Source organism: Pogoniulus pusillus, chromosome 23, assembly GCF_015220805.1.
Source record: "Pogoniulus pusillus isolate bPogPus1 chromosome 23, bPogPus1.pri, whole genome shotgun sequence".
Lineage (NCBI taxonomy): Eukaryota > Metazoa > Chordata > Aves > Piciformes > Lybiidae > Pogoniulus > Pogoniulus pusillus.
The window spans coordinates 2463203-2489852 of record NC_087286.1 but is presented as its reverse complement, the minus strand read 5'-3'; the positions used below and the strand labels follow the sequence as shown (position 1 = coordinate 2489852).

The 26650-nt window shown below is 49.3% G+C and overlaps 1 protein-coding gene across 4 annotated transcripts in view; it reads left to right on the top strand.

Moving 5' to 3' along the window:
• Positions 1-26650, top strand: part of CTDSPL (CTD small phosphatase like) — a 121417-nt gene that overhangs the window by 54337 nt on the left and 40430 nt on the right. For all 4 annotated transcript variants that reach the window (XM_064162358.1, XM_064162357.1, XM_064162359.1 and 1 more), the window contains exon 2: positions 22533-22687. In XM_064162358.1, coding sequence (XP_064018428.1) covers positions 22533-22687 — 155 coding nt within the window. The remainder of the gene's footprint in view (positions 1-22532; positions 22688-26650) is intronic.

Below are 26650 nucleotides of genomic sequence, written 5' to 3'. Positions count from 1 at the left end.
CTAGGAATGACATCTTTATTGATGATCTGGAGCAGGGGATCGAGTCCAGCAGCAGTGAGTTTGCAGATGACACCAAGCTAGGAGCAGGTGTTGATCTGTTGGAGGGTAGGAGAGCCCTGCAGAGGGACCTGGCCAGGCTGCATGGGTGGGCAGAGGCCAATGGATGAGATTGAACAAGGCCAAGTGCAGGGTTCTACACTTGGGCCACAACAACCTCAAGCAGCACTACAGGCTGGGGCCAGAGTGGCTGAGAGCAGCCAAGCAGAGAGGGAGCTGGGGGTGCTGGGAGAGAGGAGCTGAAGCTGAGGCAGCAGTGCCCAGGTGGGCAGCAGAGCCAATGGCATCCTGGGCTGGCTCAGGAGCAGTGTGGGCAGCAGGACAAGGGAGGTTCTTCTGCCCCTGTGCTCAGCACTGCTTCAGGCCACCCCTTGAGTGCTGTGTCCAGTTCTGGGCTCCTGAATTGCAGAGAGATGTTGAGGTGCTGGAAGGTGTTGAGAGAAGGGCATCAAGGCTGGGGAGGGGCCTGGAGCAGAGCCCTGTGAGGAGAGGCTGAGGGAGCTGGGGGTGTGCAGCCTGCAGCAGAGGAGGCTCAGGGCAGAGCTCATTGCTGTCTGCAGCTGCCTGCAGGGAGGCTGTAGCCAGGTGGGGTTAGGCTCTGCTGCCAGGCAACCACCAACAGAAGAAGGGGACACAGCCTCAAGCTGTGCCAGGGCAGGTCTAGGCTGGATGTTAGGAGGAAGTTGTTGTCAGAGAGAGTGATTGGCATTGGAATGGGCTGCCCAGGGAGGTGGTGGAGTTGCCATCCCTGGAGGTGTTGAAGCCAAGCCTGGCTGGGGCACTTAGTGCCATGGTCTGGTTGACTGGATAGGGCTGGGTGCTAGGTTGGGCTGGCTGATCTTGGAGGTCTCTTCCAACCTGCTTGATTCTGTGATTCTATGATTTATTCCTTGAGATTACTTGAAAATACACTTAACATTAGGCAGTGCCTGCAGTCTTTCATATTGCAGTGTGCTGGCATTGGTTGAAGTGCCTTATAGACTGTTGATAAATAACCATTTCAGGCTTTATAATGTGAAATATTACATTGATAGAGACACACATTGATACTCCATTGTACAGCAATGTAATACTGCTGATACTACATATAAATATATGTGTAAAAATATCATGGACTTGGTCAATGAGGCAAGTTGAATATTATTTTAAAGGTGGCTTTTCATATTTAGTTGAGCTTTGTGTTTTGGTGCAACATACATAACCCAGCCAAAAAAAAAACCCTCTTTGTTTCAGACTCCTAAACATTTGAAACCATGTCAGTGTTTATTGGGTTTGGCTATTCCTTCTGTAGCTGGGGGTGGTGGTGGTGGGAGAGTTTGCAGTTGATCAGGATTCAGATATTTAGATGTTTAAATAGGAGTAACATTTATGCTTGTCTTTCAGAACTGACAGCATGAGTCCTGCTGGCCTTTTGTAGTACACCCCAGGGAAGAGGAGCTAGAAATCCAAGGAGAGAGGGCTTGTGCTTCATCAGGGCAGTCCTGAGTCTTTTAGCATATTACTAATGAGAACTTGCAGTGTGCTTTTGTGGGGGCTTTTTGACTTGGCTCTTTACTTTTGGGTGTAACTCTGTTACAGAAAGATCAAGTGCAGCTTATTTTGCCAGAGATGCCTGCACTGCTGCACTGTTCTGGAAGTGACACATCCTCTCAACTGAAAACCTACAGTGGATGTTGTATTTACTTCAGATTTTATAGACAATCGTAGAATCAGCCAGGTTGGAAGAGACCTCCAAGCTCATGCAGCCCAACCTGGTACCCAGCCCTAGCCAGTCAGCTACACCATGGTACTAAGTGCCTCATCCAGACTTTGCTTGAGCACCAACTTTGCATCATAAAGCGACACAAGAATTGGCAGGTGGCCACCAAAGGACTTGGTGGAGGGAATGATCTTCCAGCACACAGAACCCATCACAGGAAAGCTGTTGGCCAGAGTTGAAGATGAATCTGCCAGTTGAGATGCTCCTAGAATTGAAGAATCAAGCAGGTTGGAAGAGACCTCCAAGCTCATCCAGCCCAACCTAGCACCCAGCCCTGTCCAGTCAACCAGACCATGGCACTAAGTGCCCCAGCCAGGCTTGGCTTCAACACCTCCAGCCACAGCCACTCCACCACCTCCCTGGGCAGCCCATTCCAATGCCAATCACTCTCTCTGGCAACAGCTTCCTCCTAACATCCAGCCTAGACCTCCCCTGGCACAGCTTGAGGCTGTGTCCCCTTGTTGTGTTGGTGGTTGCCTGGCAGCAGAGCCCAACCCCACCTGGCTACAGCCTCCCTTCAGGTAGCTGTAGACAGCAATGGTGTCACCCCTGACCCTGTGTATAGTTAGTAAATATGTGATCTTACTAAAAGCTTTAATCCATCAGAAGTCTCTTTAGCTTAACTGGTGAGGGTGGATGAAACTTGACATAAAAAAGCAGCAAATAGAAATAGTTTTTTTTCTCTCTCTAGTATGCATTTCTATTATATGTCTGTAGGTAGTGCAAGTATTAATTTCTGAAGAGTAATCTAAGGTTGGGTGAAGTCTACTCCATGGAAGCTAAAGCTGTAGGAGAAATTACTTTGGCAGCAATTCCTCTAAGTCAGATTCTGTCCCAACAGATGCACTCAAGTGCCTTCAGACAGCTCCTGAGAAATCCCCGCAACTAAAGAGGCAACAATTAAGTTCGTAATCAAAATCTGGTGGCTTAATTGCTCCCAGAAGCACTAGATTCAAGTAACCTGCTCAGTGAGAACTGTTGCCTGTCCCAAAATATCCCCAGGGAGTGGAGAAAAAAAAATCCCTATGAAAAAAAAGGGTGAAGCAAAAACTTTTCCTTCCAAAGGATCAGCCTGCAGCAGTGTTTTTGCAAGGCGAGGCTGTTAGAGAAGAGCTGTTCCTAGGAAAGAGGAGAGAACGTTGCAAAAAATAGATTGATTCTTTAGATTTGATGTCTGACTGAAGTGTTTGCTGCTGAAAGTAGAGTTGGGAATGCTGCTGTCTCTATGGGAACATCTTTGAACTATATTTAGGAAAAGTAAATTAAGCTTATTCTGAGCTGAGTAAGGTTTTGGTGAGGCTTTGGTTGCAGTGGTGGTTTTGAAGGGGAAGACTAGAAGATTTATTTTAATCTGCTTTGGTTAACCATTGGTCTCATACTTTTCAAGCCAAAAAGAGTACCAGAACTAGCACCTATGTTTGAGTCAACCTGTTTGTGGCAGGAGGCAGAAAGAAGCTCCACTTCATTTCCCAACCTCAGGTTGTAAATTTAGTCATTGAATCATAGAACCAACCAGGTTGGAAGAGTCCTCCAAGATCATCCAGCCCAACCTAGCACCCAGCCCTGTCCACTCAGCTAGACCATGGCACTAAGTGCCTCATCCAGTCTTTTCTTGAACACCTCCAGGGATGGTGACTTCACCACCTCCCTGGGCAGCCCATTCCAATGCCAATCACTCTCTCTGCCAACAACTTCCTCCTAACATCCAGCCTATACCTCCCGTGGCACAAGTTGAGACTGTGTCCCCTTGTTCTATTGCTGCTTGCCTGGGAGAAGAGCCCAACCCCACCTGGCTACAGCCTCCCTTCAGGTAGTTGTAGACAGCAATGAGCTCTGCCCTGAGCCTCCTCTGCTGCAGGCTGCACACCCCCAGCTCCCTCAGCCTCTCCTCACAGGGCTCTGCTCCAGGCCCCTCCCCAGCCTTGCTGCCCTTCTCTCAACATCTTCCAGCACCTCAACATCTCTCTTGAATTGAGTTGGGGGGGAGGGGGGAGAGTGAAATCCCAGAACATCCATTTATCAAACTGAGCAAACTTGATAGGGAAATGAGCTGATCATAGGTGTGGTGCCCAGCAGCATTTTTCAGCTTGTTTATCACCTTGTTTGTTTGATCAGCACTGATTCAAAGACCAAGGGGGGTCTTGATTGGGTCTTTTGATGGCTTGGTTTTGTTTGGTTTGTTGCTGCTTTGAGGTTTGTTGGATGGTTGGTTAGGTTGGGTTGATTTTTTTTTTTTTTGTTGGTTGGTTGGTTAGGTTGGTTTGGGTTTTTTTTGGTTGGTTGGTTGGATTTTTTTGATTGTTTGTTTTTAAATTGTGCCAGCTTTGAGTTAAATTACTTTAGTTGCTTTGATTGTGTGATGGCTTCAGATGGCCACATGTTGCTCGTTCATATCTGCTTTTCCTGTGTTTTAGCTACTCAGTGTTCCATGATTTGTTCTTTTCTGCCTTTCTCACCACGTTCCATGTAAGCACAATCCAAGGCAGAGCAGCTCAGATGCTGTACATACTTCTGCTCTATAAACACATGCTTGTTTACATTTGTTTCATTGCCGTTTTGACTCTGATCTCCTTCTGATGCCAGAGGCTATCAGCCGTGACTAACAAACTCAGAGCCGTTTCGACCCCGTGTGCTGCTCATGTTTCCATTTGTTTGTTTCTCCTTTGCATTCCCTCCTTCCCTCTCACCATGAGAGTGGTGAGAGCCTGGAATGGGTTGCCCAGGGAGGTGGTCGAGGCCCCATCCCTGGATTTGTTTAAGGCCAGGCTGGATGGGGCTGTGGGCAGCCTGCTCTAGGGTAGGGGGTTTGGAACTGGCTCATCCTTGTGCTCCCTTCCAACCCTGGCTGCTTAGAATCATAGAATCAGCCAGGTTGGAAGAGACCTCCAAGATCATCCACTCCAACCTAGCACCCAGCCCTATCCAAGCAACTAGACCATGGCACTAAGTGCCTCAGCCAGGCTTTTCTTGAAGACCCCCAGGGACGGTGCCTCCACCACCTCCCTGGGCAGCCCATTCCAATGCCAATCACTCTCTCTGTGAAGAACTTCTTCCTAACATCCAGCCTATACCTACCCTGGCACAACTTGAGACTGTGTCCCCTTGTTCTATTGCTGGTTGCCTGGGAGAAGAGGCCACCCCCCACCTGCCTACAATGCCCCTTCAGGTAGTTGTAGACAGTAATAAGATCACCCCTGAGCCTCCTCTTCTCGAGGCTAAACAGGCCCAGCTCCCTTCTATGATTCTATTTGACAAATGACTATTAAATATCTTGCAGGATTTAAAAGGCCAACCTGAGAGCAATTCAAAAGAGTCAAGACACAAGAACAGATGTTCTGGTTGCTAACTGGTCTGTGTTACTTTCTGGTCAGTGCTGAGTCCTTATCTGTTAATGCTGCACATCAAACGGCAATGAAGCAGTTCCCTTTTTGGTGAATAGATTTATTTTGCTGCACAAATTTCCCTTCTAATTGACTGTAAGCTGCCACTAATATCTGGCAAAACCTTGAAATTAGCCCTCTGACATATGTGCAGTTACTGCTCACTTCCAGCCCCCTGCAGCAACTCAGCATTGCAGCTTTTGCCTCTTTAAACTTGCAGCTCTTTGCTGATGCAGCTCCACAGATCCCTGACGTTACAGCGGCACTGCAAACGCATCCAATTTCTTTTATCAGCAGAAAAGGCTGGTTTGGATTCCTGAACCACATCTGCTGGTGAACTTTGTGCAGCCTGCCTTTTCTTTCTCTCCCTTTTTACTAGAAGAAAGGTTGGTTTGTTGGCCGCCCGCTCGGGGCGGGACAGGAATGCGATGCATGCACAGACTGCGCAGTATTTCCTGTTCCACTGCCACCCCAGACCTCGGCGCTGGGAAAAGCTCCAGCAGCTCCAACAGCAGAGAAATGCTGCTGCAGCTTCAGAAATGCTTCAGCTTTTATACAGAAAATAAGGTTGTTGGGGTTGTTTTTTTAAGTGACTCTTCGTGGTGTGCCTCTGCTTTCAGTATATTGGGTTCTGTGGGCATTGCTTCTGCATTCTGCCTAGATTGCTATGGCTGAGATTAGCCATGAAACGTTCTGAGGCACTGTAGGTACAGAGAGATGACTCCTTAGAGAGTCACAGAATTGGAACAATCTAAGCTCATCAAGTCTAAATGCCAACCTAAGGCCACCATGGCCTAATGGTGTCGTATCCCAAAGCGCAGCATCCACATGTTCCTTCAGCACCTTTGGAGACAGTGACTACACCTTCCTGGGCAACCTATTCCAGTGCCTGACTACTCCTTCAGTAACTACATTTTTCCTAATATCCAACCTAAACCTCCCCTGGCACAACTTTAGGCCATTTCCTCTCATTCTATTAGCTGATACCAGGCAGAAGAGATCAACCCCCAGCTCACTACAACTTCCTTTCAGGAGAGCAAGGAGGCTCTAATGTCACTTCAGAAAGTTGTTTATTGGAAGTTCTTCCCAGAGAGAGTGATTGGCATTGGAATGGGCTGCCCAGGGAGGTGGTGGAGTCACCATCCCTGGGGGTCTTCAAGAAAAGCCTGGATGAGGCACTTGGTGCCATGGTCTGGTTGATTGGATAGGGCTGGGTGCAAGGCACTCGGGGCCATGGTCTGGTTGACTGGCTAGGGCTGGGTGCTAAGTTGGACTGGATGATCTTGGAGGACTCTTCCAACCTGGTTGATTCTATGATTCTGTGATAATATATCTCCATAACACTGTCTCCATATTTCAGATAGCTTCGTTTGCCATCCAGCTGTTGTTGCCTTACTTTACTTTGAGTGGAAACTGGTTTGAAGCACTTCTGCTTTGCATGAATTTTACGTAAAGGATAAAGTAAAAAACCTTTAAGTTTGATCACTTCTGCCAAAAACTAAAGTAAACTCCAGTGCTGCAACCTTGCTTTGTGTGTAGAGTGAAAAAAATGAGATGTTGGGGGTTGGGCTCTTCTCCCAGGCAACCACCAATAGAACAAGGGGACAGAGTCTCAATTTGTGCCAGGGCAGGTCTAGGCTGGATGTTGTTAGGAAGTTGTTGTCAGAGAGAGTGATTGGCATTGGAATGGGCTGCCTAGGGAGGTGGTGGAGACACCATCCCTTGAGGTCTTCAAGAAAAGCCTGGCTGAGGCACTTAGTGCCATGGTCTAGTTGACTGGATAGGGCTGGGTGCTAGGTTGGACTGGCTGAGCTTGGAGGTCTCTTCCAACCTGCTTGATTCTATGATTTTGTGATTCTATTTCTTTTGGCTTATCTTTTTGGTCCTTTGTAACATGTGGCAGATCTGTTACCATTCCAGCGGATGGGAGAGTGACTGTGGAGTCCAAATAGTCACTTGCTTTGTCTACTAATTTTGTTGTGCTGTTGTGGTTTGGTTTTTTTTTTCTTCAATCAGATGTGTGTTTGGAGAATTTATATCCATAGAGTCCTCAGGAATGTATAAAGTGCTGTGGCTTTTCTCAAAGCAGCAAATACTAGGAGAGAAGGTTTGGCTGTGAACAGAGCATCCATTCATATAAGTGTGCATATATGCATATGCACCTAAAAATGCTCTGCACCCTTGGAGCACCCTTTTTAGTGTGTTCAGCAGCTCCTTAGGCTTACAGCAAAAGGAGTTGCGTGTGCCCAGGTGGCCAAGAGAGCCAGTGGCATCCTGGCCTGCATCAGGAATGGTGTGGCCAGCAGGAGCAGGGAGGTCATTCTGCCCCTGTACTCTGCACTGCTTAGACCACACCTTGAGTGCTGTGTTCAGTTCTGGGCCCCCCAGTTTAGGAGGGACATTGAGATGCTTGAGCATGTCCAGAGAAGGGCAACGAGGCTGGGGAGAGGCCTTGAGCACAGCCCTACGAGGAGAGGCTGAGGGAGCTGGGATTGGTTAGCCTGGAGAAGAGGAGGCTCAGGGCAGACCTCATTGCTGTCTACAACTACCTGAGGGGAGGTTGTGGCCAGGAGGAGGTTGCTCTCTTCTCTCAGGTGGCCAGCACCAGAACGAGAGGACACAGCCTCAGGCTGTGCCAGGGGAAGTTTAGGCTGGAGGTGAGGAGAAAGTTCTTCCCTGAGAGAGTCATTGGGCACTGGAATGGGCTGCCCGGGGAGGTGGTGGAGTCGCTGTCCCTGGAGCTGTTCAAGGCAGGACTGGACGTGGCACTTGGTGCCATGGTCTGGCCTTGAGCTCTGTGGTAAAGGGTTGGACTTGATGATCTATGAGGTCTCTTCCAACCTTGGTGATACTGTGTGTGTGTGATAGTCTTGAAGACCAGTTCACCCCATTATGGATCCTTGATACTGTCTTGTAGGATGCCACGTGTTGACCAGGTGGATGGGTGCCAGTGTAGGACAGGCAGTGAGCCAGCTCAGGCTGTTCTCTGGCTCAAAAGATAACCCAAGCAAAGCTGGATGGGTACATTCAGCTCCTGATTATGCACTGTCCAGCTCTTAATATAGAAGGCAAAGGTACAGTAGCTCCCTGGCTCATCTAGCTGGATGAACTGCTGGAGTGCTGCTGGAACTTCTCTTTTGTATTCTCATCCATCTCCTGTTCCAGTGGCCAGGCAGCCAGGCACAAAAAAGAAAGTGCTCCATGTTAATTAGTTCCTTCCTGGATCACAAGGAGACCTACTTCCCAGTCCTTTGGAGATACAGATTTACATGTGCTGCTTCTCAGAATTGAAAGTGGTCTCAGTGTGGCCCTGTTAGCTTCTCAGGCACTGAAGGAGGAAATGAAGCAGCCAAGATCTGGACTGTTCATTGTGAATGTAGTTCAGTGAGTTAGGTTGTTAAAACTTTACATCTTCATCATGAAATGTGGATGTCCCTGCAGCAGTGGATCTGCCTTCTGTCTGCAGGCTGAATAAAGGCAGAGTTGGTAATTATTGATGCTTTTCCTTTAAAATAGTGTTTCTTGGTAGCAACCCTCCTAACACTGTGAATATTGCAAGACTGAAAGCCAACACTGCTGTTTAAATCGTGGCTTGTATGAGAAGCAGCCAGGAGGAAAGGGACCTGGGGGTACTGATAGATAGTAAGCTGAAGATGAGCCAGCAGTGTGCCCAGGTGGCCAAGAGAGCCAGTGGCATCCTGGCCTGCATCAGGAGCAGTGTGGCCAGTAGGACAAGGGAGGTTATTCTTCCCCAGTACTCGGCACTGGTCAGGCCACACCTTGAGTGCTGTGTCCAGTTCTGGGCCCCTCAATTCAAGAGAGATGTTGAGGTGCTGGGAGGTGTCCAGAGGAGGGCAACAAAGCTGGTGAGGGGCCTGGAGCACAAATCCTATGAGGAGAGGCTGAGGGAGCTGGGGGTGTGCAGCCTAGAGAAGAGAAGGCTCAAGGCAGACCTCATTGCTGTCTACAGCTACCTGAAGGGAGGCTGTAGCCAGGTGGGGTTGGGCTCTGCTGCCAGGCAAGCAGCAACAGAAGAAGGGGACACAGCCTCAAGCTGTGCCAGGGCAGGTCTAGGCTGGATGTTGTTAGGAAGTTGTTGTCAGAGAGAGTGATTGGCATTGGAATGGGCTGCCCAGGGAGGTGGTGGAGTGGCTGTGCCTGGAGGTGTTGAAGCCAAGCCTGGCTGAGGCACTTAGTGCCATGGCCTGGTTGACTGGATAGGGCTGGGTGCTAGGTTGGGCTGGATGAGCTTGGAGGTCTCTTCCAACCTGGTTGATTCTATGATTCTATGGTTCTAAGCTGACACATGTGATGTGAAAGTTAAGCTGTCATGTATATGTATGTCCGACCAAACCTTGGGGTGCAGGCTGAAGCATACACTCTACTGTATGGTTTGGGAATTTGCCTTGGGACCCATTGGGGTTTTGTGCCATTTTGAGCCTTTTCATTGTTTTCTTGACCTTCTTTGTCTGTTAGGAGGCTGCTGTGTAGAGTTGCTGCTTTTCACATTTACTAGCTATACTTCAGGATGCACTGGAGAGATGCATTGCACAGAGGGAGCAGTGCTGAGTTCCCAGTCAAGCATTTAAAAGTGACTTCAGAATTTCCCTACTTCAGATCCTTAGAAAATGAGCATCCAATAACTAAGGGCAGGTATTTAATCCACCCAGATCTGAAGACTGTGATAAATAATTTATGTAGGGCAAAACAAGATTTTTTTTTTTGTTGCTTTCCTTGAAGTTGTTGCAACAAAAATATTTCCAAAGCCTTGTTTGGTTAGGTAGAGATGGGTTTTTTTCTTTGTGCAGCTTTAGCTGGCTTGAATGAATATTCATCCTGGTGTTCTTTATCCTTTTGTCCTACATGAAAGTGTACTTTCATAGGACTTTCACAGGTATGGAAAGCAAACTCTTCTGATACCCACTAGATAACTTCTCTCTGAATGAGATCAGCTGTGCTTCCATAGTTGTTTGATCTTAGTCTACAGGTGCAACCTCTGAACTTGTTTTCCAGAACATCATGGGATGAGTTAAGATGTCCCAGTAGGACAAGGGAGGTTCCAGTAGGACAAGGGAGGTTATTCTTCCCCTGTACTCAGCACTGGTCAGGCCACACCTTGAGTGCTGTGTCCAGTTCTGGGCTCCTCAAGTCAAGAGAGATGTTGAGGTGCTGGAAGGTGTTGAGAGAAGGGCAGCAAGGCTGGGGAGGGGCCTGGAGCAGAGCCCTGTGAGGAGAGGCTGAGGGAGCTGGGGGTGTGCAGCCTGCAGCAGAGGAGGCTCAGGGCAGACCTCATTGCTCTCTGCAGCTGCCTGCAGGGAGGCTGTAGCCAGGTGAGGGTTGGGCTCTGCTGCCAGGCAAGCAGCAACAAAACAAGGGGACACAGCCTCAAGCTGTGCCAGGGGAAAGTATAGGCTGGATGTTGTTAGGAAGTTGTTGTCAGAGAGAGTGATTGGCATTGGAATGGGCTGCCCAGGGAGGTGGTGGAGGCACCATCCCTGGAGGTGTTGAAGCCAAGCCTGGCTGGGGCACTGAGTGCCATGGTCTGGTTGACTGGATAGGGCTGGGTGCTAGGTTGGGCTGGATGATCTTGGAGGTCTCTTCCAACCTGCTTGATTCTATGATGATGATCTATGAAGAATAACATTCAGTGTTTCCTAAAATTCATTAAAGTTCATAAATCACAGTGTCATTTTTCTTTTTTCAGATCCAAGTGCAGTGACCTACTTTAAAAAGATAAAGTAAGATAAAGAAGGGATACTCTCAAAAGTAGAGAATCAGTTACTTGGTTGTGTTCCCCCATGTCTCCACCTCTTTCACCTGTTTCAGCTTTTCTTTCCTGACCTCTAACCTTGCAATCAGCTCCACCCAAAGCAGACTGCTAATGCAGGAAGGGATTTGGTGGGGAAAGGAGAGTTAAATGTTTAGGAAAAAGGGGTTTTATTTATTTTACTACACTGATCTAGGATCTCTCCCTTCAAAGAAATAGTTTGAGTGGAAAAATCAAACCTTAAGATCATTTAATTATGTTTTTGGGAGGAGAGATTTTGCCAGTTTTGAAATGAAGATCATTCTGGGGTACTTGGTGCCATGGTCTGGCCTTGAGCTCTGTGGTAAAGGGTTGGACTTGATGATCTATGAGGTCTCTTCCAACCTTGGTGATACTGTGATATCATGCTGAATATAAATAGAGCAATGTGATTCAGTATGTGCTTGGAGATTAAACCAGTTGTGGGCAGTTCCAGGTATGTGGCAGTTTAAGTTACTGCTGTATTTTTTGCACAGCTTACATGGAAGATGAAACCTTTCAATGATAAAATGCAGCTGGTGTTTAAAACCAGAGTTTTCTGGGTGTCACATGTAGATTTGTTTAGCCTGGAGAAGGAGAGGCTCAGCTGGGTGATAGGTTATAGAATTATAGAATCACTCAGGATTGGAAGGGACCACAAGGATCAGACAGTTCCAACCCCCCTGCCATGCCCAGGGACACCCTACCCTAGAGCAGGCTGCACACAGCCTCAGCCAGCCTGGCCTCAAACACCTTCAGCCATGGGGCCTCAACCACCTCCCTGGGCAACCCATTCCAGCCTCTCACCACTCTCCTGCTCAACAGCTTCCTCCTCACCTCCAGCCTCACTCTCCCCACCTCCAGCTCTGCTCCATTCCCCCCACTCCTGTCACTCCCTCACAGCCTCAAAAGTCCTTCCTCAGCTTTTTTGTAGCCCCCTTCAGCTCCTGGCAGGCCACAAGAAGGTCCCCTGGGAGCCTCCTCTGCTCCAGCCTGCACAGCCCCAACTCTTTCAGTCTGTGCTCACAGCAGAGCTGCTGCAGCCTCTGAGCATCCTCCTGGCCCTGCTCTCGACACTCTCCAGCATCTCCACATCCCTCTTGTCCCAGAGGCTCCAGAACTGGATGCATTTCTGGACTGCAGGTTGGACTGGATGATCTTGGAGATCTCTTCCAACCTGGTTGATTCCATGATTCTATAGTTAAGGTTTGGCACCAAGCATTGCAAAATAACTTCCATCCTGGTCAGTACACCAGAAAATGAGGAGCTTCATAAACGCATTTAATGGCTTGCTGCTACTCAACTGTCTCTATCTTGAGTCATGTAGGATACAAAGCAGTATTTTTCTAATAGGATCAGATGCAGCCTCTTAAGAAGGCTGAGCAATGCTGCATCCCTAATCGTGTCTGAATTTCAAAGAAAGGCTTTGTTTAATACCACTTCACTCTGATTTGGGTCTTCCCATTTTGTGTTCTAAACAAACTCGTTAGCGGCGAGCCCCCAGCGCACAGCTGTTGGGTTTATTGCATTTAGCAAGTTCATCTCTAAGTGCAGGGAAAATCTCTTCATTAGCCAGTTTATATTATTGGGGGGAGCTGGCTCATGCCTTCATTTAATTAGGAGAATTCAGCAGTAATGAGCTTGCACTGCAGAGGCATGGGCTGAATTAGGAGCCTTCCAGTCATCCCATCCCACTGTGGCTTCCTGCTGCAGCAGAGAGGGCTCTACTGCCTGATAGCTACACGGCAGCCTGGTTTTGTACTTCCACACAGCTGCAGCAAAATTCCATGCCAGGAGCCCTGAACTAAACTTTCTTAGAAAACTGTGCAAAAGGGAAAGGTTTTTTTTTTCTTTATTGTGCAAGTTGTGCTGTTGTTGGAGCTGTACTGGGGTGAGAAGAGCAGTGTGACTCTTCTGCCTCCAAAGGATAGTCTGAATCATAGAATCAGCCAGGTTGGAAGAGACCTCCAAGATCATCCAGTCCAACCTAGCACCCAGCCCTAGCCAGTCAGCCAGACCATGACACCTCCAGGAATGGTGACTCCACCACCTCCCTGGGCAGCCCATTCCAATGCCAATCACTCTCTCTGCCAACAACTTCCTCCTAACATCCAGCCTATAATTCTTCCAGCAGTACTTGAGACTGAGTGAAAGGAGGTTGGAAGACATGCTGAGGATGACTTCCATTAGCATGCTTTTGTGTTGATCTCTGATATGAGTCTGTAATATGTGGGGGTCGTTGTTTGTTTCTTTTCTTCCTATTCCCATTGCATGACCACCCAGGGTGGTTGTGGCTCTTCCATTTAAGCTTATGTGATTGCAGGAATTTCATAGAATCCTACATAGGTTTGGAGTGGAAGGAATCTTTAAGGATCATGTAGTCCAACCTCCCTGCAGTCATCAGGGACATCTTCAGCTAGATCTCTTCTCCCAGGCAAGCAGCAACAGAACAAGGAGACAGAGTGTCAAGTTGTGCCAGGTGAGGTCTAGGCTGGATGTTAGGGATAGGTTGTTGGCAGAGAGAGTGATTGGCATTGGGAGTGGGCTGCCCAGGGTGGTGGTGGAATCACCATCCCTGGAGGTGTGCTCCAGCATAGTTCAGCATTTAAGGTCAGGAAGGAGTTACTCTTGTCTGGATGATACTGCAACAAACTTGTTTGTCCTTATAATGAGAGCTTTCTTCTTTGGAAAGCTCCTTCCTAGCTGCACAGGTATCCTTTGGGGATTTCCTGCCTGGTACATGTGGGGCAGGCTGTGGATGTAGTCCAGGATGTGCCTGGACTTCAGCAAAGCCTTTGACACAGTCTGCTACAAGAAGCTCCTGGCACAGCTGGCAGCTCATGGCTTGGACAGATTCACTCTGTGCTGGGTCAAGAACTGGCTAGAGGGCTGGGCCCAGAGAGTGGTGGTGAATGGTGCCACATCCAGCTGGCAGCTAGCATTAGTGGTGTGCCCCAGGGATCAGTGCTGGGCACAGTCCTGGTCAATATCTTTAGTGAAGATCTGGACAAGGGGGTTGAGTCCAGCACCAGTAAGTTTGCAGATGACACCAAGCTAGGAGCAGTTGTGGAGCTGTTGAAGGGTAGGAGAGCCCTGCAGAGGGACCTGGCCAGGCTGGATGGGTGGGCAGAGGCCAATGGGGTGAGACTGAACAAGGCCAAGGGCAGGGTTCTGCACTTTGGCCACAACAACCCCAAGCAGCACTACAGGCTGGGGCCAGAGTGGCTGAGAGCAGCCAGGCAGAGAGGGAGCTGGGGGTACTGTTAGAGAGTAGGCTGAAGCTGAGGCAGCAGTGCCAAGGTGGGCAGCAGAGCCAATGGCATCCTGGGCTGGCTCAGGAGCAGTGTGGGCAGCAGGACAAGGGAGGTTCTTGTGCCCCTGTGCTCAGCACTGCTCAGGCCACCCCTTGAGTGCTGTGTCCAGTTCTGGGCTCCTGAATTCAAGAGAGATGTTGAGGTGCTGGAAGGTGTTGAGAGAAGGGCAGCAAGTCTGGGGAGGGTCCTGGAGCAGAGCCCTGTGAGGAGAGGCTGAGGGAGCTGGGGGTGTGCAGCCTGCAGCAGAGGAGGCTCAGGACAGAGCTCATTGCTGTCTGCAGCTGCCTGCAGGGAGGCTGTAGCCAGATGGGGTTGGGCTCTGCTGCCAGGCACCCAGCAACAGAACAAGGGGACACAGTCTCAAGCTGTGCCAGGGGAGGTCTAGGCTGGATGTTAGGAGGAAGTTGTTGTCAGAGAGAGTGATTGGCATTGGAATGGGCTGCCCAGGGAGGTGGTGGAGTCTCTGTGGCTGGAGGTGTTGAAGCCAAGCCTGGCTGGGGCACTTAGTGCCATGGTCTGGTTGGTTGGGCAGGGCTGGGTGCTAGGTTGGACTGGCTGAGCTTGGAGGTCTCCTCCAACCTGGCTGATTCTATGATTGCAGTCAGGAAGGGGTTCCTCTTGTCTGGATGATACTGCAACAAACCTGTTTGTGCCTGTGATATGAATTTTCTTCTTTGAAGAGCTCCTTCCTAGCTGCACAGGTATCCTTTGGGGATTTCTCAGGTGGTGTTCCCACAGATCTGTTGCAAACAGAATGTGACATTTCAATACTAAGTCTGTTACTGTAACTTATACCACCCGTGGTAAGAGTTTGACATTGGGTTTCTCTTCAGCTGGAGCGTTGAAGAGCAGTGTTTAGCTGGGTTAGGGTTACAAATGCCTTCAAAGCACTGAAACATCTCCTGGAGTACACAGGCACACACCAGTCTGTGCAGAGTTCTGCCCTGGTTCTGTTAGCTCAGCAACGTTTAAATGATGAAGGTTCATCAAGCCAATGTAGTTTCTGATGCTGGTGTGCTTTCCTCTGAACAGCAATTAATGCCTGAACCTGAGCCTTGCTCTCTCTCCCTTAAGGCAGAAGAACATATGGCAAACATGTGCTGTATGGAGGACAGAAAACTATCTGTTGGACACCTTGCAATGGCTTTGAGAGGAGAAAATATTGATGCCTGGCTTAGGCTGACTCTGCCAAATCAGAAGATCGGTGTTTGCTTTCAGAATGTACTGGGAAATTGACTCAAGATATGCTTTCTTGTCACAGCACACCTGTCTACCTGCTCACCTCTGACTTCAGAGCACAATAGCATCCCCAGAGTCTCCCAGGAAGGGCTGGCTCTGTTTCCTGCACAACTCATCTTTCACTGATATTGTTTTTCTTTGTGTATTAATGATTGCCTTGGTTTTATTTGGGCTGGGTGCTGGGTTGAGCTGGCTGACCTCAGAGGTCTCTTCCAACCTGGATGATTCTGTGATGATTCTGTTGCCAGTTGCCTTGATTGCACTTGACATGCTTGGACTATCTGGAGGAAGGTCGATGTCTGTAGCTCCTTAGTAAGAAGAGAGAAGATGAGGAGTTACACAGTGATGCCAAGAATTTCACTTGCTCCTCTAGCTTTGGGATTGGGGGGGAGGAGTCTTCTGTTCCTTCTAATGCTGAATGTAAGTACTCTGTGTAGTGTGTGGATGGCCATGGATGTGCTTGCTGCTACAGCTTCCATCCTCTTCACTCAGCATGATCACAGGAGCACAGGATGTTAGGGGTTGGAAAGGACCCAAAGAGTTCATCCAGGCCAACCCCCTGCTAGAGCAGGACCACACAATCTAGCACAGGGCACAAAGGAACACATCCAGACCGGCCTTGAAAGGCTCCAGAGGAGACTCCACAACCTCTCTGGGCAGCCTGTGCCAGGGCTCTGGAAGCCTGACAGTAAGGAAGTTCCCCCTTTTGTTGAGCTGGAACCTCCTGTGCTGCAGCTTCCATCCATTGCTGCTTGTCCTATCCCAGGAGCAGTGAGCAGAGCCTGTCCCCCCACTCCTGACCCCCAGCCCTCAGATGTTTATAATCATTTATTAGATCCCCTCTCAGTCTTCTCTTCTCCAGACTAAGCAGCCCCAGGTCCCTCAGCCTCTCCTCATCAGGCAGTGCCCTCCTGTCCCCTCATCATCCTGGACCCTCTCCAGCAGATCCCTGTCCCTCTTCAAGTGGGGAGCCCAAAACTGAACACAGTATTCAAGATGAGGTCTCAGCAGGACAGAGTAGAGGGGAAGGAGAACCTCCCTTGATCTGCTGGACACACTCTTCCCAATACACCCCAGGATCCCATTGGCCTTCTTGGCCCCCAGGGCACATTGCTGTGCCATGGGTAACTCGTTAGCCACCAGGACCCCCAGGTTCCTCTCCACAGGGCTGCTCTCCAGCAGTCACCTCCCAGCCTGTACTGGTGGAGTTTATTATTCCTCCCCAGGTGCAGTACTTTGCACTTGGCCTTCGTAGAATCATAGAATCAAGCAGGTTGGAAGAGAGCTCCAAGCTCAGCCAGCCCAACCTAGCACCCAGCCCTGCCCAAGCAACCAGACCATGGCACTAAGTGCCCCAGCCAGGCTTGGCTTCAGCACCTCCAGGGATGGTAACTCCACCACCTCCCTGGGCAGCCCATTCCAATGCCAATCACTCTCTCTTGTTGCACTTCATCTGGTTCCTTTGTGTCTCAGTTCTAATTTAAATTCCCAGAGACTCAAATATAGTTGATAGAACCAGTAACAATTTATAGGATGCCCTTCCCTCTTCCCCCTTCTTTCCCAAAAGAAAAGGAATTAGGTGGAGAGAGAGGAAAGGTAAAGCAGAGCCAAACAAATAATCTCACTGTGATTTGGAAGTTAAAAGAAGAGAAATTTAACAATAAATAAGAGGTAGATGAGGTAGGGAAGTTACAAAGGTGTAGGGAAGGGAAACAAGATCCAAAGCATTTAAATACACAACCAGATTTGATGGCAAAGGGTTTTGTCTGCCTCGTGGTGATGATGGCCATGTGGTGAAACTATGGCAGGAAAAGAGAGGGAGAGAGAGAGAAGGAGAGAGAGAGAGAAGGGGAGAGAGAGAGAGAAGGGGAGAGAGAGAGAGAAGGGGAGAGAGAGAGAGAAGGGGAGAGGAGGAGAAAGAGGGGGAGGAGAGAGAGAGAGGGGGAGAGAGTTGGGGAGAGAGAGGGGGAGGAGAGAGAGAGGGGAGGAGAGAGAGGGGGGAGGAGAAAGAAGGGGGAGGAGAGAGAGGGGGTAGGAGAGAGAGGGGAGGAGAGAGAGGGGGGAGGAGAAAGAAGGGGGAGGAGAGAGAGGGGGTAGGAGAGAGAGGGAAGGAGAGAGAGGGAAAGAGAGGGAAGGAGAAGAGGGGGGGAGAGGGAGAGGGAGAGAGAGGGGGGAGGAGAGGGGGAGAGAAAGGAGGGAGGAGAGAGGGAAGGAGAAAGAGAGGGGAGGAGAGGAGGGGAGAGGAGAGAGAGAGAGGGGGGGAGGAGAGAAAGAGGGGAGGAGAGAGAGGGGAGGAGAGAGAGGGGAGGAGAGAGAGGGGAGGAGAGAGAGAGGGGGGAGGAGAGAGAGGGGAGAGGGAGGTGGGCAGAGGGAGGGGGGGAGAGGGGGAGGGTAAAAGGGAGAGGGGGAGGGAGAGGGAGGGGGGGAGAGAAGGGGGGAAGACAGATGGGGGAGAGAGAGCAGGGGAGGGAGGGAAGAGGGGGGAGAGAGGGAGAGGGGGAGGGAGGGAGCAGAGTGGGGAGAGAGATGGGGGAGAGAGCGGAGTGGAGAGGGGGGACAGAAGGAGAGGGTGGAGAGGGAGAAGAGGGGGGGAAAGGGAGAGGGAGAGAGGGGGGGAGGTGGAGGGAGAGGGAGGGGGAGGAACCGTGTGTCTTCCTGCTTTGCTGGAGCTTTAGGCAGGCAGGGGGAGTGGGCTAACCACCCTCTGGTGGGGTTCAGACCCAACCCTGGGGTGGGGTCAAGGCCACCTGGAGTCAGACTGAAGGTCACTGCCCCCAGAACGGTTAACCCTGTGTGCTCTGTGCCCAGCTAACCCACCTGTGGAAGTCTGCCTCATTTAGATGTGCTGCTGCAGAGATGGGGAGGGGGGGAAGGGGAAGAGAAAGAGTACAGACATCACTTGTTGAGGCTTGTGTCCATGTGTTCTAAATCATTTGCTGACCCTGAGAAGGAAACCATTAATACCTGTGGTCCAAAATCCTCTGCTGCCCAGTGGAGAGGGCAGGATAGTGCTGCTGAAGGTAAGGCAGCACAGGAGGGGAGAGGCCAGGCTCTGGCACACTGTGTTGGAGATTAATCACCTGCTCTGAATTCTGACTGTTAATTTCTGCATGAGCAGTAATTTTATTATTGATATTCTGAACTTGGGAAAATTCCCTGAGGTTCTTCAGGGTTTTTTCTGTGTACAAAGAGCAGTTGCTCAGAATTAAACAGTTTAAACAATCAGAACTTGGAAAACAGCAAGATGAGAACAGGGAACGTTCAAACTACTGCCTGTGGGGCCTGGGCATTCACTCCAGCATATACTTGTGATGCCTTTGGTCCCTGAGTAAGACTCCTGTATGAAAGATGCTTTCACACTGGCAGCTGAGCTGGCCAAGCCACTCTCCATCATTTATCAGCACTCCTGGCTCACTGCAGAGGTCCCCAGAGACTGGAAGCTGCCAATGTGATCCCATCCACAGGAAGGGCTGGAAGGAGGAGCCAGAAAAGTACAGAGCTGTCAGCCTGACCTCAGTGCCAGGCAAGGACATGGAACAGGTCATCTTGAGTGCAACCACACAGCACCTACAGGATGGCCAAGGGATCAGGCCCAGCCAGTATGGGGTTAGGAAACAGGCTAATGGGATGAGAGTGAACAAGGCCAAGTGCAGGGTTCTACACTTGGGCCACAACAACCCCAAGCAGCACTACAGGCTGGGGCCAGAGTGGCTGAGAGCAGCCAGGCAGAGAGGGAGCTGGGGGTGGTGGGAGAGAGGAGCTGAAGAGGAGGCAGCAGTGCCCAGGTGGGCAGCAGAGCCAATGGCATCCTGGGCTGGCTCAGGAGCAGTGTGGTCAGCAGGACAAGGGAGGTTCTTCTGCCCCTGTGCTCAGCACTGCTCAGGCCACCCCTGGAGTGCTGTGTCCAGTTCTGGGCTCCTGAATTCAAGAGAGATGTTGAGGTGCTGGAAGGTGTTGAGAGAAGGGCAGCAAGGCTGGGGAGGGGCCTGGAGCAGAGCCCTGTGAGGAGAGGCTGAGGGAGCTGGGGGTGTGCAGCCTGCAGCAGAGGAGGCTCAGGGCAGAGCTCATTGCTGCCTGCAGCTGCCTGCAGGGAGGCTGTGGCCAGGTGGGGTTGGGCTCTGCTGCCAGGCAACCAGCAAAAGAAGAAGGGGACACAGTCTGAAGCTGTGCCAGGGCAGGTTCAGGCTGGATGTGAGGAGGAAGTTGTTGTCAGAGAGAGTGATTGGCATTGGAATGGGCTGCCCAGGGAGGTGGTGGAGTGTCTGTGGCTGGAGGTGTTGAAGCCAAGCCTGGCTGGGGCACTTAGTGCCATGGTCTGGTTGGTTGGGCAGGGCTGGGTGCTAGGTTGGGCTGGCTGAGCTTGGAGGTCTCTTCCAAGCTGGTTGCTCTATGAAGCCGGCGATGATGATGATGATCCCGGGGTAGAATACAAACGCTTCGGGCAGAGGCAGGGATGCTGCTAAGCCGCTGGTGTGCGCTGCGAACGCGTGGCCGCCTGCTAAGGAGCCGCAAAGGAGGAGGGATCGGAGGGCTCCGTGTTGAAAGGCTCGCGTAGGAAAGGCTAAAGGCAGACGGTAGCAAGGCTGAACACAGAAAGACTCCGCTCTGGTTCCAGGTCATCCCCCTTTCTGTACTGGGTTTTGAAGCCCAGCTGGCCAGTAGGCTCTAGCACCATCGTTCCTGCCAGTGCATCCAAAGTTTCCTGCCTCCTTTGACCACGCAGGCAGGGTAAGGGCAGCACAAGGCACCTGGCACCCGGTGCTAAGCTCCCCCTAGCCCCCAAGGCTTTGCTGGGGCCAAACCCTTACTGTTTGTTCATCTACTCGCTCCCGGACCCTGCTCTGACAGGATGAGGAGAGCCAGGGTTAAACCTTCCTGGCAGCACTTGTGCCCTGCCAGGACATTTAGAGGGCGTTTGATAATTGTTTAGAAGCATCTGAGGGCTTAGTAAAAGGTCATTAACAATTGGTGATCAAACTGAGCATTGCTTTACCCATGGAAGAACTTTTTTCCAGGTCTCTTTAACTTTATTTCACCTTAGTTTACTTTATTTTACCTTAGTGTGTTTTGGGGTCTGTGTGTGTGTATTAAAGATTTCTTCTGGGGGTGGGGGAGCAGTTTGAGTCTTGGGGAAACCTCTAAATAGCTTCTGTGTGTTTTCTTTCTCCCCTGGTCTAGTTGATTGTTTAGGGCTGGGTGCTAGGTTGGACTGGATGAGCTTGGAGGTCTCTTCCAACCTGCTTGATTCTATGATTCCAAACTGTTGCTTTAACCTGCAAATAAGAGTCTTTAGAAATGCTCCACTCAGTCTCACTGAGCTGTATGTAATTTCTTAAGCAGTTCAGGGTTTTTTATCCTGGCAGCCCAATAATCAACTTGAACAGAAGGGCTGGGACTCCTGTTTCTCCAGTCCTACTCTCTCTAGACTTGTTCCTGCAGTCAGCATTGCAGTTCACTGTGCTACCTCTGTGTTGTGTCTCTTGTCCTCCAGCAGCATTGTCAAACAGCAACAGAGGAAACCAAGAAACATCCCAGATCTTTTCTTGACCCTTGCAGGAGATTAAATGTTCCACACATAATTGTGTTATTTGTCTAGAAAATATGCCTGGGCAGCAGTAAGTATTTATTGAATCAGAGAATCAGTCAGGGTTGGAAGGGACCACAAGGATCAGCCAGTTCCAACCCCTCCCTGCCATGCCCAGGGACACCCTACCCTAGAGCAGGCTGCACACAGCCTCAGCCAGCCTGGCCTCAAACACCTCCAGCCATGGGGCCTCAACCACCTCCCTGGGCAACCCAGTCCAGCCTCTCACCACTCTCCTGCTCAGGAACTTCCTCCTCACCTCCAGCTTTCACAGTATCACAGTATCATTAGGGTTGGAAGAGACCTCACAGATCATCAAGTCCAACCCTTTACCACAGAGCTCAAGGCTAGACCATGGCACCAAGTGCCACGTCCAACCTTGCCTTGAAGTGCTCCATTCCCCCCAGTCCTGGCACTCCCTGACAGCCCAAAAAGTCCCTCCCCAGCTTTTTTGTAGCCCCCTTCAGATCCTGGAAGGCCACAAGAAGGTCCCCTGGGAGCCTCCTCTGCTCCAGCCTGCACAGCCCCAACTCTTTCAGTCTGTGCTCACAGCAGAGCTGCTGCAGCCTCTGAGCATCCTCCTGGCCCTGCTCTCGACACTCTCCAGCATCTCCACAGCCCTCTTGTAATGGGGCTCCAGAACTGGATGCAGTACTCCAGGTGGGGTCTCAGCAGAGCAGAGCAGAGGGGGAGAATTCCCTCCCTGGCCCTTCTGGCCACACTTCTGCTGCTGCAGCCCAGGCTCTGCTTGGCTTTCTGGGCTGCAAGTGCACACTGCTGGCTCCTGTGGAGCTTCTTCTCTACCATTAATCTTGTAGTGTAGGGCACACCTCCTGTAGTGCATCTCTTGTAGTGTAGGGCACAGCTCCTGTAGTGCATCTCCTGTAGTGTAGGGCACAGCTCTTTGCTTCCTGAGTCCAGAGACATTTTAGCAGCAGGTTATTTGGTGTGACTTACAGTAGCTGCTTTGGACATTTCTAGGTAATGTGGTGTCTTAGCAGGGTAAGGCCTTTGCACAGAGATGCAGGTTGGTTAGTAAGAGGCAAATATCGCCGTGTGGTGTGAGTTTGGCAGGAGAAGTGTGTTGAAATGGAGGGAAGTGGGTCTCAGTTTGGTCAGGCAATAAAACAGGCTGCTCAGGTGGAGGCACCATCCCTGGAGGTGCTCAAGAAACATGTGGACATGGCATTTCAGGTCATTGTTTAATGGCTGCAGTGGTCTTGGCCTGATGGTTGAACTCAGTTATCTTAGAGACCTTCTCCAACCAAAACAATTCTGTGGTCAGCTCTTGTGGAAGAATCTCTGTGAGGTTATCATAAGACTTGAGAAGGACTTCTGAAGTAATGATTTTGCTGTGGAAATCTCTGTGCTGCATCAATTGATTTTCCTGCTGCTTTTGTTTTTTTCTCCCTAGTGTCCCAATGTAATATCAGCTTGAAGAAGCAGAGGAGTCGAAGTATCTTTAGCACCTTATTCTGCTGCTTTCGTGACTACAATGTCGAGCCACCAACTACCAACAGCACCAGTGTGCTTCCTCCTTTGGTGGAAGAGAATGGAGGACTTCAGAAGGTCAGGCTTCTTTCTTATTTTACTGTCCTCTAAGTCTGTAACCAAGGTTTAATTCCATGCTTCTGAAGGTTTGTCCCAATAGATTGTCTCGTGGACAATGTGTTGTGAGCTACAGAAAAGTTGTATTGCTTTGCTGGTGAATCCATATCTGCTCAACTGCAGTTTAAAGCTAGCTCTTCCATGCACTCTGTTGGCAATGTACATTTTATATGCAACCAGGAGTAAAACACTTTAAAAAAGTGGACTTCTCATGAAAGTTCAGATGCTGAGTTGCCTCTAGCTTTGGTTCTCCTTCCTCGCCACGGGAAAGGTTGAGATGTGTGTGTTCACTGGTACCTCTCTGTCTGTCAGTTGAAAGGGTTTTCAGTGGCATAAAAAGAGTTCAGAAAAGAGGAGAACTATAATTATTTGGAACTCTTTTCTAACCAATTCACCTCTATTTAATGCATGCTGAGTTCAGAGGTGTCAGCTTTCAGCCACTTTGCTGGTTATTAATTCTGCTGACCTAATAAGCCAAATTAATCGACGCAAACATTTAGCACTTCAAAAGCCACCGCGTGTAAGAGCAGTGTGCTGCTTTCACTGGGTTCTGCTAATTGTATTGCTTTGCTGTGTTCTTAAAATCACAACACAGGTGATTTTCTGTGTTCCTTTTAAAACCAGGTAGCACTGATTACACCTTTGTGTAATGAAGTGCAGAGTTTCAGTGCAGCATGGCAAGCACAAGAATGCCATCCTTCCCATGCCGTGGTGCTTCTCAGCACTCTCAAAAGCTCCACTGGTGCCATGAAACACTATTCCCCTCAGAATACTATTCCCCTTGCCCAGAACTTGGAGAGTGCAAATGCAGGTGTATGGGGAGTAACAGCAGGAACAGACATGTTTCTCTCTTTTCACCTTTCTGCTCTCCACTAATATTTCACTTCTGGTGATGCTGACTTCTTGCCTGCCTTGTCCAGACCGTTTTGTTTTGAATTTTCCTTGTTATATTTGAATTCTGCAAAGCTGAAGAGAAAGAGCAGAGGAACTATTTGGTGGGGGAAAGGACAGAAAAGGGAATTAAAATGATGGAGGCTTAGAATGCATGTGGAGGTAAAGGTTGAACTGCAACAATTCACATTGAAACTGCTCACGCAGAGGTAAAGTGCAATGAGAATTCCTCTGCCAGCGGGAGGAATTGAATCTGCATTTTTAGACTTCTTTTGCTAGCCAAAGGTCTGTGTTGACTGAAATGAGGGAAATATGGCCTGGATGTGCTGAAGAGAAAGCTGAGTAGCATGTAGAAGGTATGAGCATGTTCACCTGAGAAACACCAGGAATGAGAAAACAGTGAAACTTCCCTTTCCACCGTGCAAGGAGGACAGGAGTGAGGCTACTAGCGAAATTACAGCTCAGAGAAAAAGGGAGTTGATTAGAAAGCAAAACACATGAAGAAGAGTTTGTTCTGTACAAAATGTGAGTTAAAATAGTCTGGAGTCATTAGTTTTCAGATTTCACTTTGTAAAAACACTTAATTACTTTCTAAGTATAGCTTATACCTTGAGCAAGTAGCTACATGTATGTTCACACATCCTTACCCTCTGCTACCTCCTTCAGCAGTTTTGAAGCGCAGTACTTGTAAGTGAGCTCAAGATGCAAGTCACAGGATTCATAGAATTGCCAGACTACACCTTAAAAGGGTAAACATCTCAAGGAAGATGATAAGAAGAATTAATATGAGTGCATTTCCTTCAAGCAGAATGAAAAGCACTCAGGTGCATACAGATCTTTACAGGAGAAGCTTTTGGGTAGTTCTTAAGTGAGTGCAAATGGAGCTGTAACGTTTCCATTTTAAATGCAGTAGTAAGGGCTAAAAAGCTTTGTGTATAGATGTGTCTGTGCTGGTTTGAGTGCTGATGTGGTTAGTGGAAGTAGGAAATTCTTCTAAAGAGAGGAAAGCCAGCATTGAAGATGTGGATGTCTTTGAAGATCTCCACAATGTCAGACAGGTGCTTTTCAGCAGGCGAGCTGTGGGTTAGAACTCTGCAGGCTGCTTGGATTTGGTCAGGTTGAACTGAGAATCTTGGCTAGATTCAGAAGTGATAAGTAAATTGAGGGGTAAGTGCATGCAACAGGGGGTGAAAAGTTCTACACTGGTGAAATTAAATATCCAAGAATGGCAAAATTACCTGGTTTAGGACAGAAAAGAGCTGTCAACATGCTGCTTAACCCCCCCTGCTGTTTAATTAAAGCTCTTCTTGCATTACACTGCCTGCCAGGCTAGAATAGTTTGAATTCTGCTGAGCCACCATTCAAATGGTCACTTACCTTCTATCTGCTATTCCTTTTGTGTGCTTTATTATTTATCTATCACATCACAGGTGACCTCTGACCATGGCCCAGTCAGTTCATGTGCTGTGACCCTTCAAAACCAGAAAAGGAAAATTGCATAACAGTGTTAAATAGTTACCCTTAGAAACTTCTGGGTTTACTCTTCAGTAGAACTGTTGCATGAAAACTGGTCTTAAAAGGCTTCAGAGGAAGGAAAGGAGTGGAGAAAGCTTCTGCTGGTTTCTGCTGTTTCTTCTCTCCTTCTGGCATATTCTTGAAGTGACAAGCTAACTTCCCTCTAATTAAGGGTCTCTACTCTTTAAATGCTAACCTGTGGTAAAGGAGGAAAGCAGGGAAGAGTATTTTATGAAGTCACTGGAAACTCAGTTCTGAAACTTTGTTCAGAGTAATTACATTGTGCAGTTCCATTTTTGTGTTGTTGTTAGAAAAGGTGGAATTGGTGTTTCAAATGACTCAGTGCTTCATTTAGTATTTTACCCAATGGTGTGACTTGGTTGTGCCTGACAAGTCAAGTGTCATGGCAACTGCTTCACAGAATCAGAAGAAGACACCAAACTGAGCATGCTTCAGAATAAACCAACCCTAGCTTCTATCCCATTAGGGGGGAAAAAAGCCCCATGTTGTAGTGAGTGTCCAGAGAAGGGCAACAGGGCTGGGGAGGGGCCTGGAGCAGAGCCCTGTGAGGAGAGGCTGAGGGAGCTGGGGGTGTGCAGCCTGCAGCAGAGGAGGCTCAGGGCAGAGCTCATTGCTGCCTGCAGCTGCCTGCAGGGAGGCTGTAGCCAGGTGGGGTTGGGCTCTGCTGCTAGGCAAGCAGCAATAGAACAAGGGGACACAGCCTCAAGCTGTGCCAGGGGAGGTCTAGGCTGGATGTTAGGAGGAAGTTGTTGTCAGAGAGAGTGATTGGCATTGGAATGGGCTGCCCAGGGAGGTGGTGGAGTCTCTGTGCCTGGAGGTGATGCAGCCAAGCCTGGCTGGGGCACTTAGTGCCATGGTCTGGTTGATTGGCCAGGACTGAGTGCTAGGTTGGACTGGCTGAGCTTGGAGCTCTCTTCCAACGTGCCTAATTCTCTGATTCTATGATTCTTTAAAGTATTTTTGGTTTTAAACCTCCTGCTCACAGAGCAGCTGCTTGTCCAAGTGTGATGCTAATGCTGGTAATGACTGCTCCATTCTGCCTCTTTAAGGCTTCAACACCCCACGTTCAATATTAACTTGTATTTACTGAAACTGTTATATATTAGCCTTTCTTAAAATGTGACACCTTTGTAGTGGAGCCCAGAGATGTGTTCTACCATGTGATAGCTGTTACAGTGGGTAGATAGCCTGCCTGCAGCTTGGATGCTGAGCCAGATGTGTCGCTGGGAGCACACAATGTTCAGCCTCCCAAAGTCCTTGCACATTTTTTCCTGCCTCCTCAACAGCAGGCAGCTCACCAACACTTCCAGCCAGATTTTCCTTTTAGAATCCAGAGTGTTGAGAGAAGAAGCAAGTGTCTTTTATTCTCTTCTGAGTAAATTCACATCTCAATTTCTGTTCAGCTTTGCTCAGTTGGTGCATTTTCTGGGCATAAGTTTGTTTTGGTTGGTTGTTTTTTTTATCCTGGGTAAATTTGTAGAGTGTTTCCAGACACAG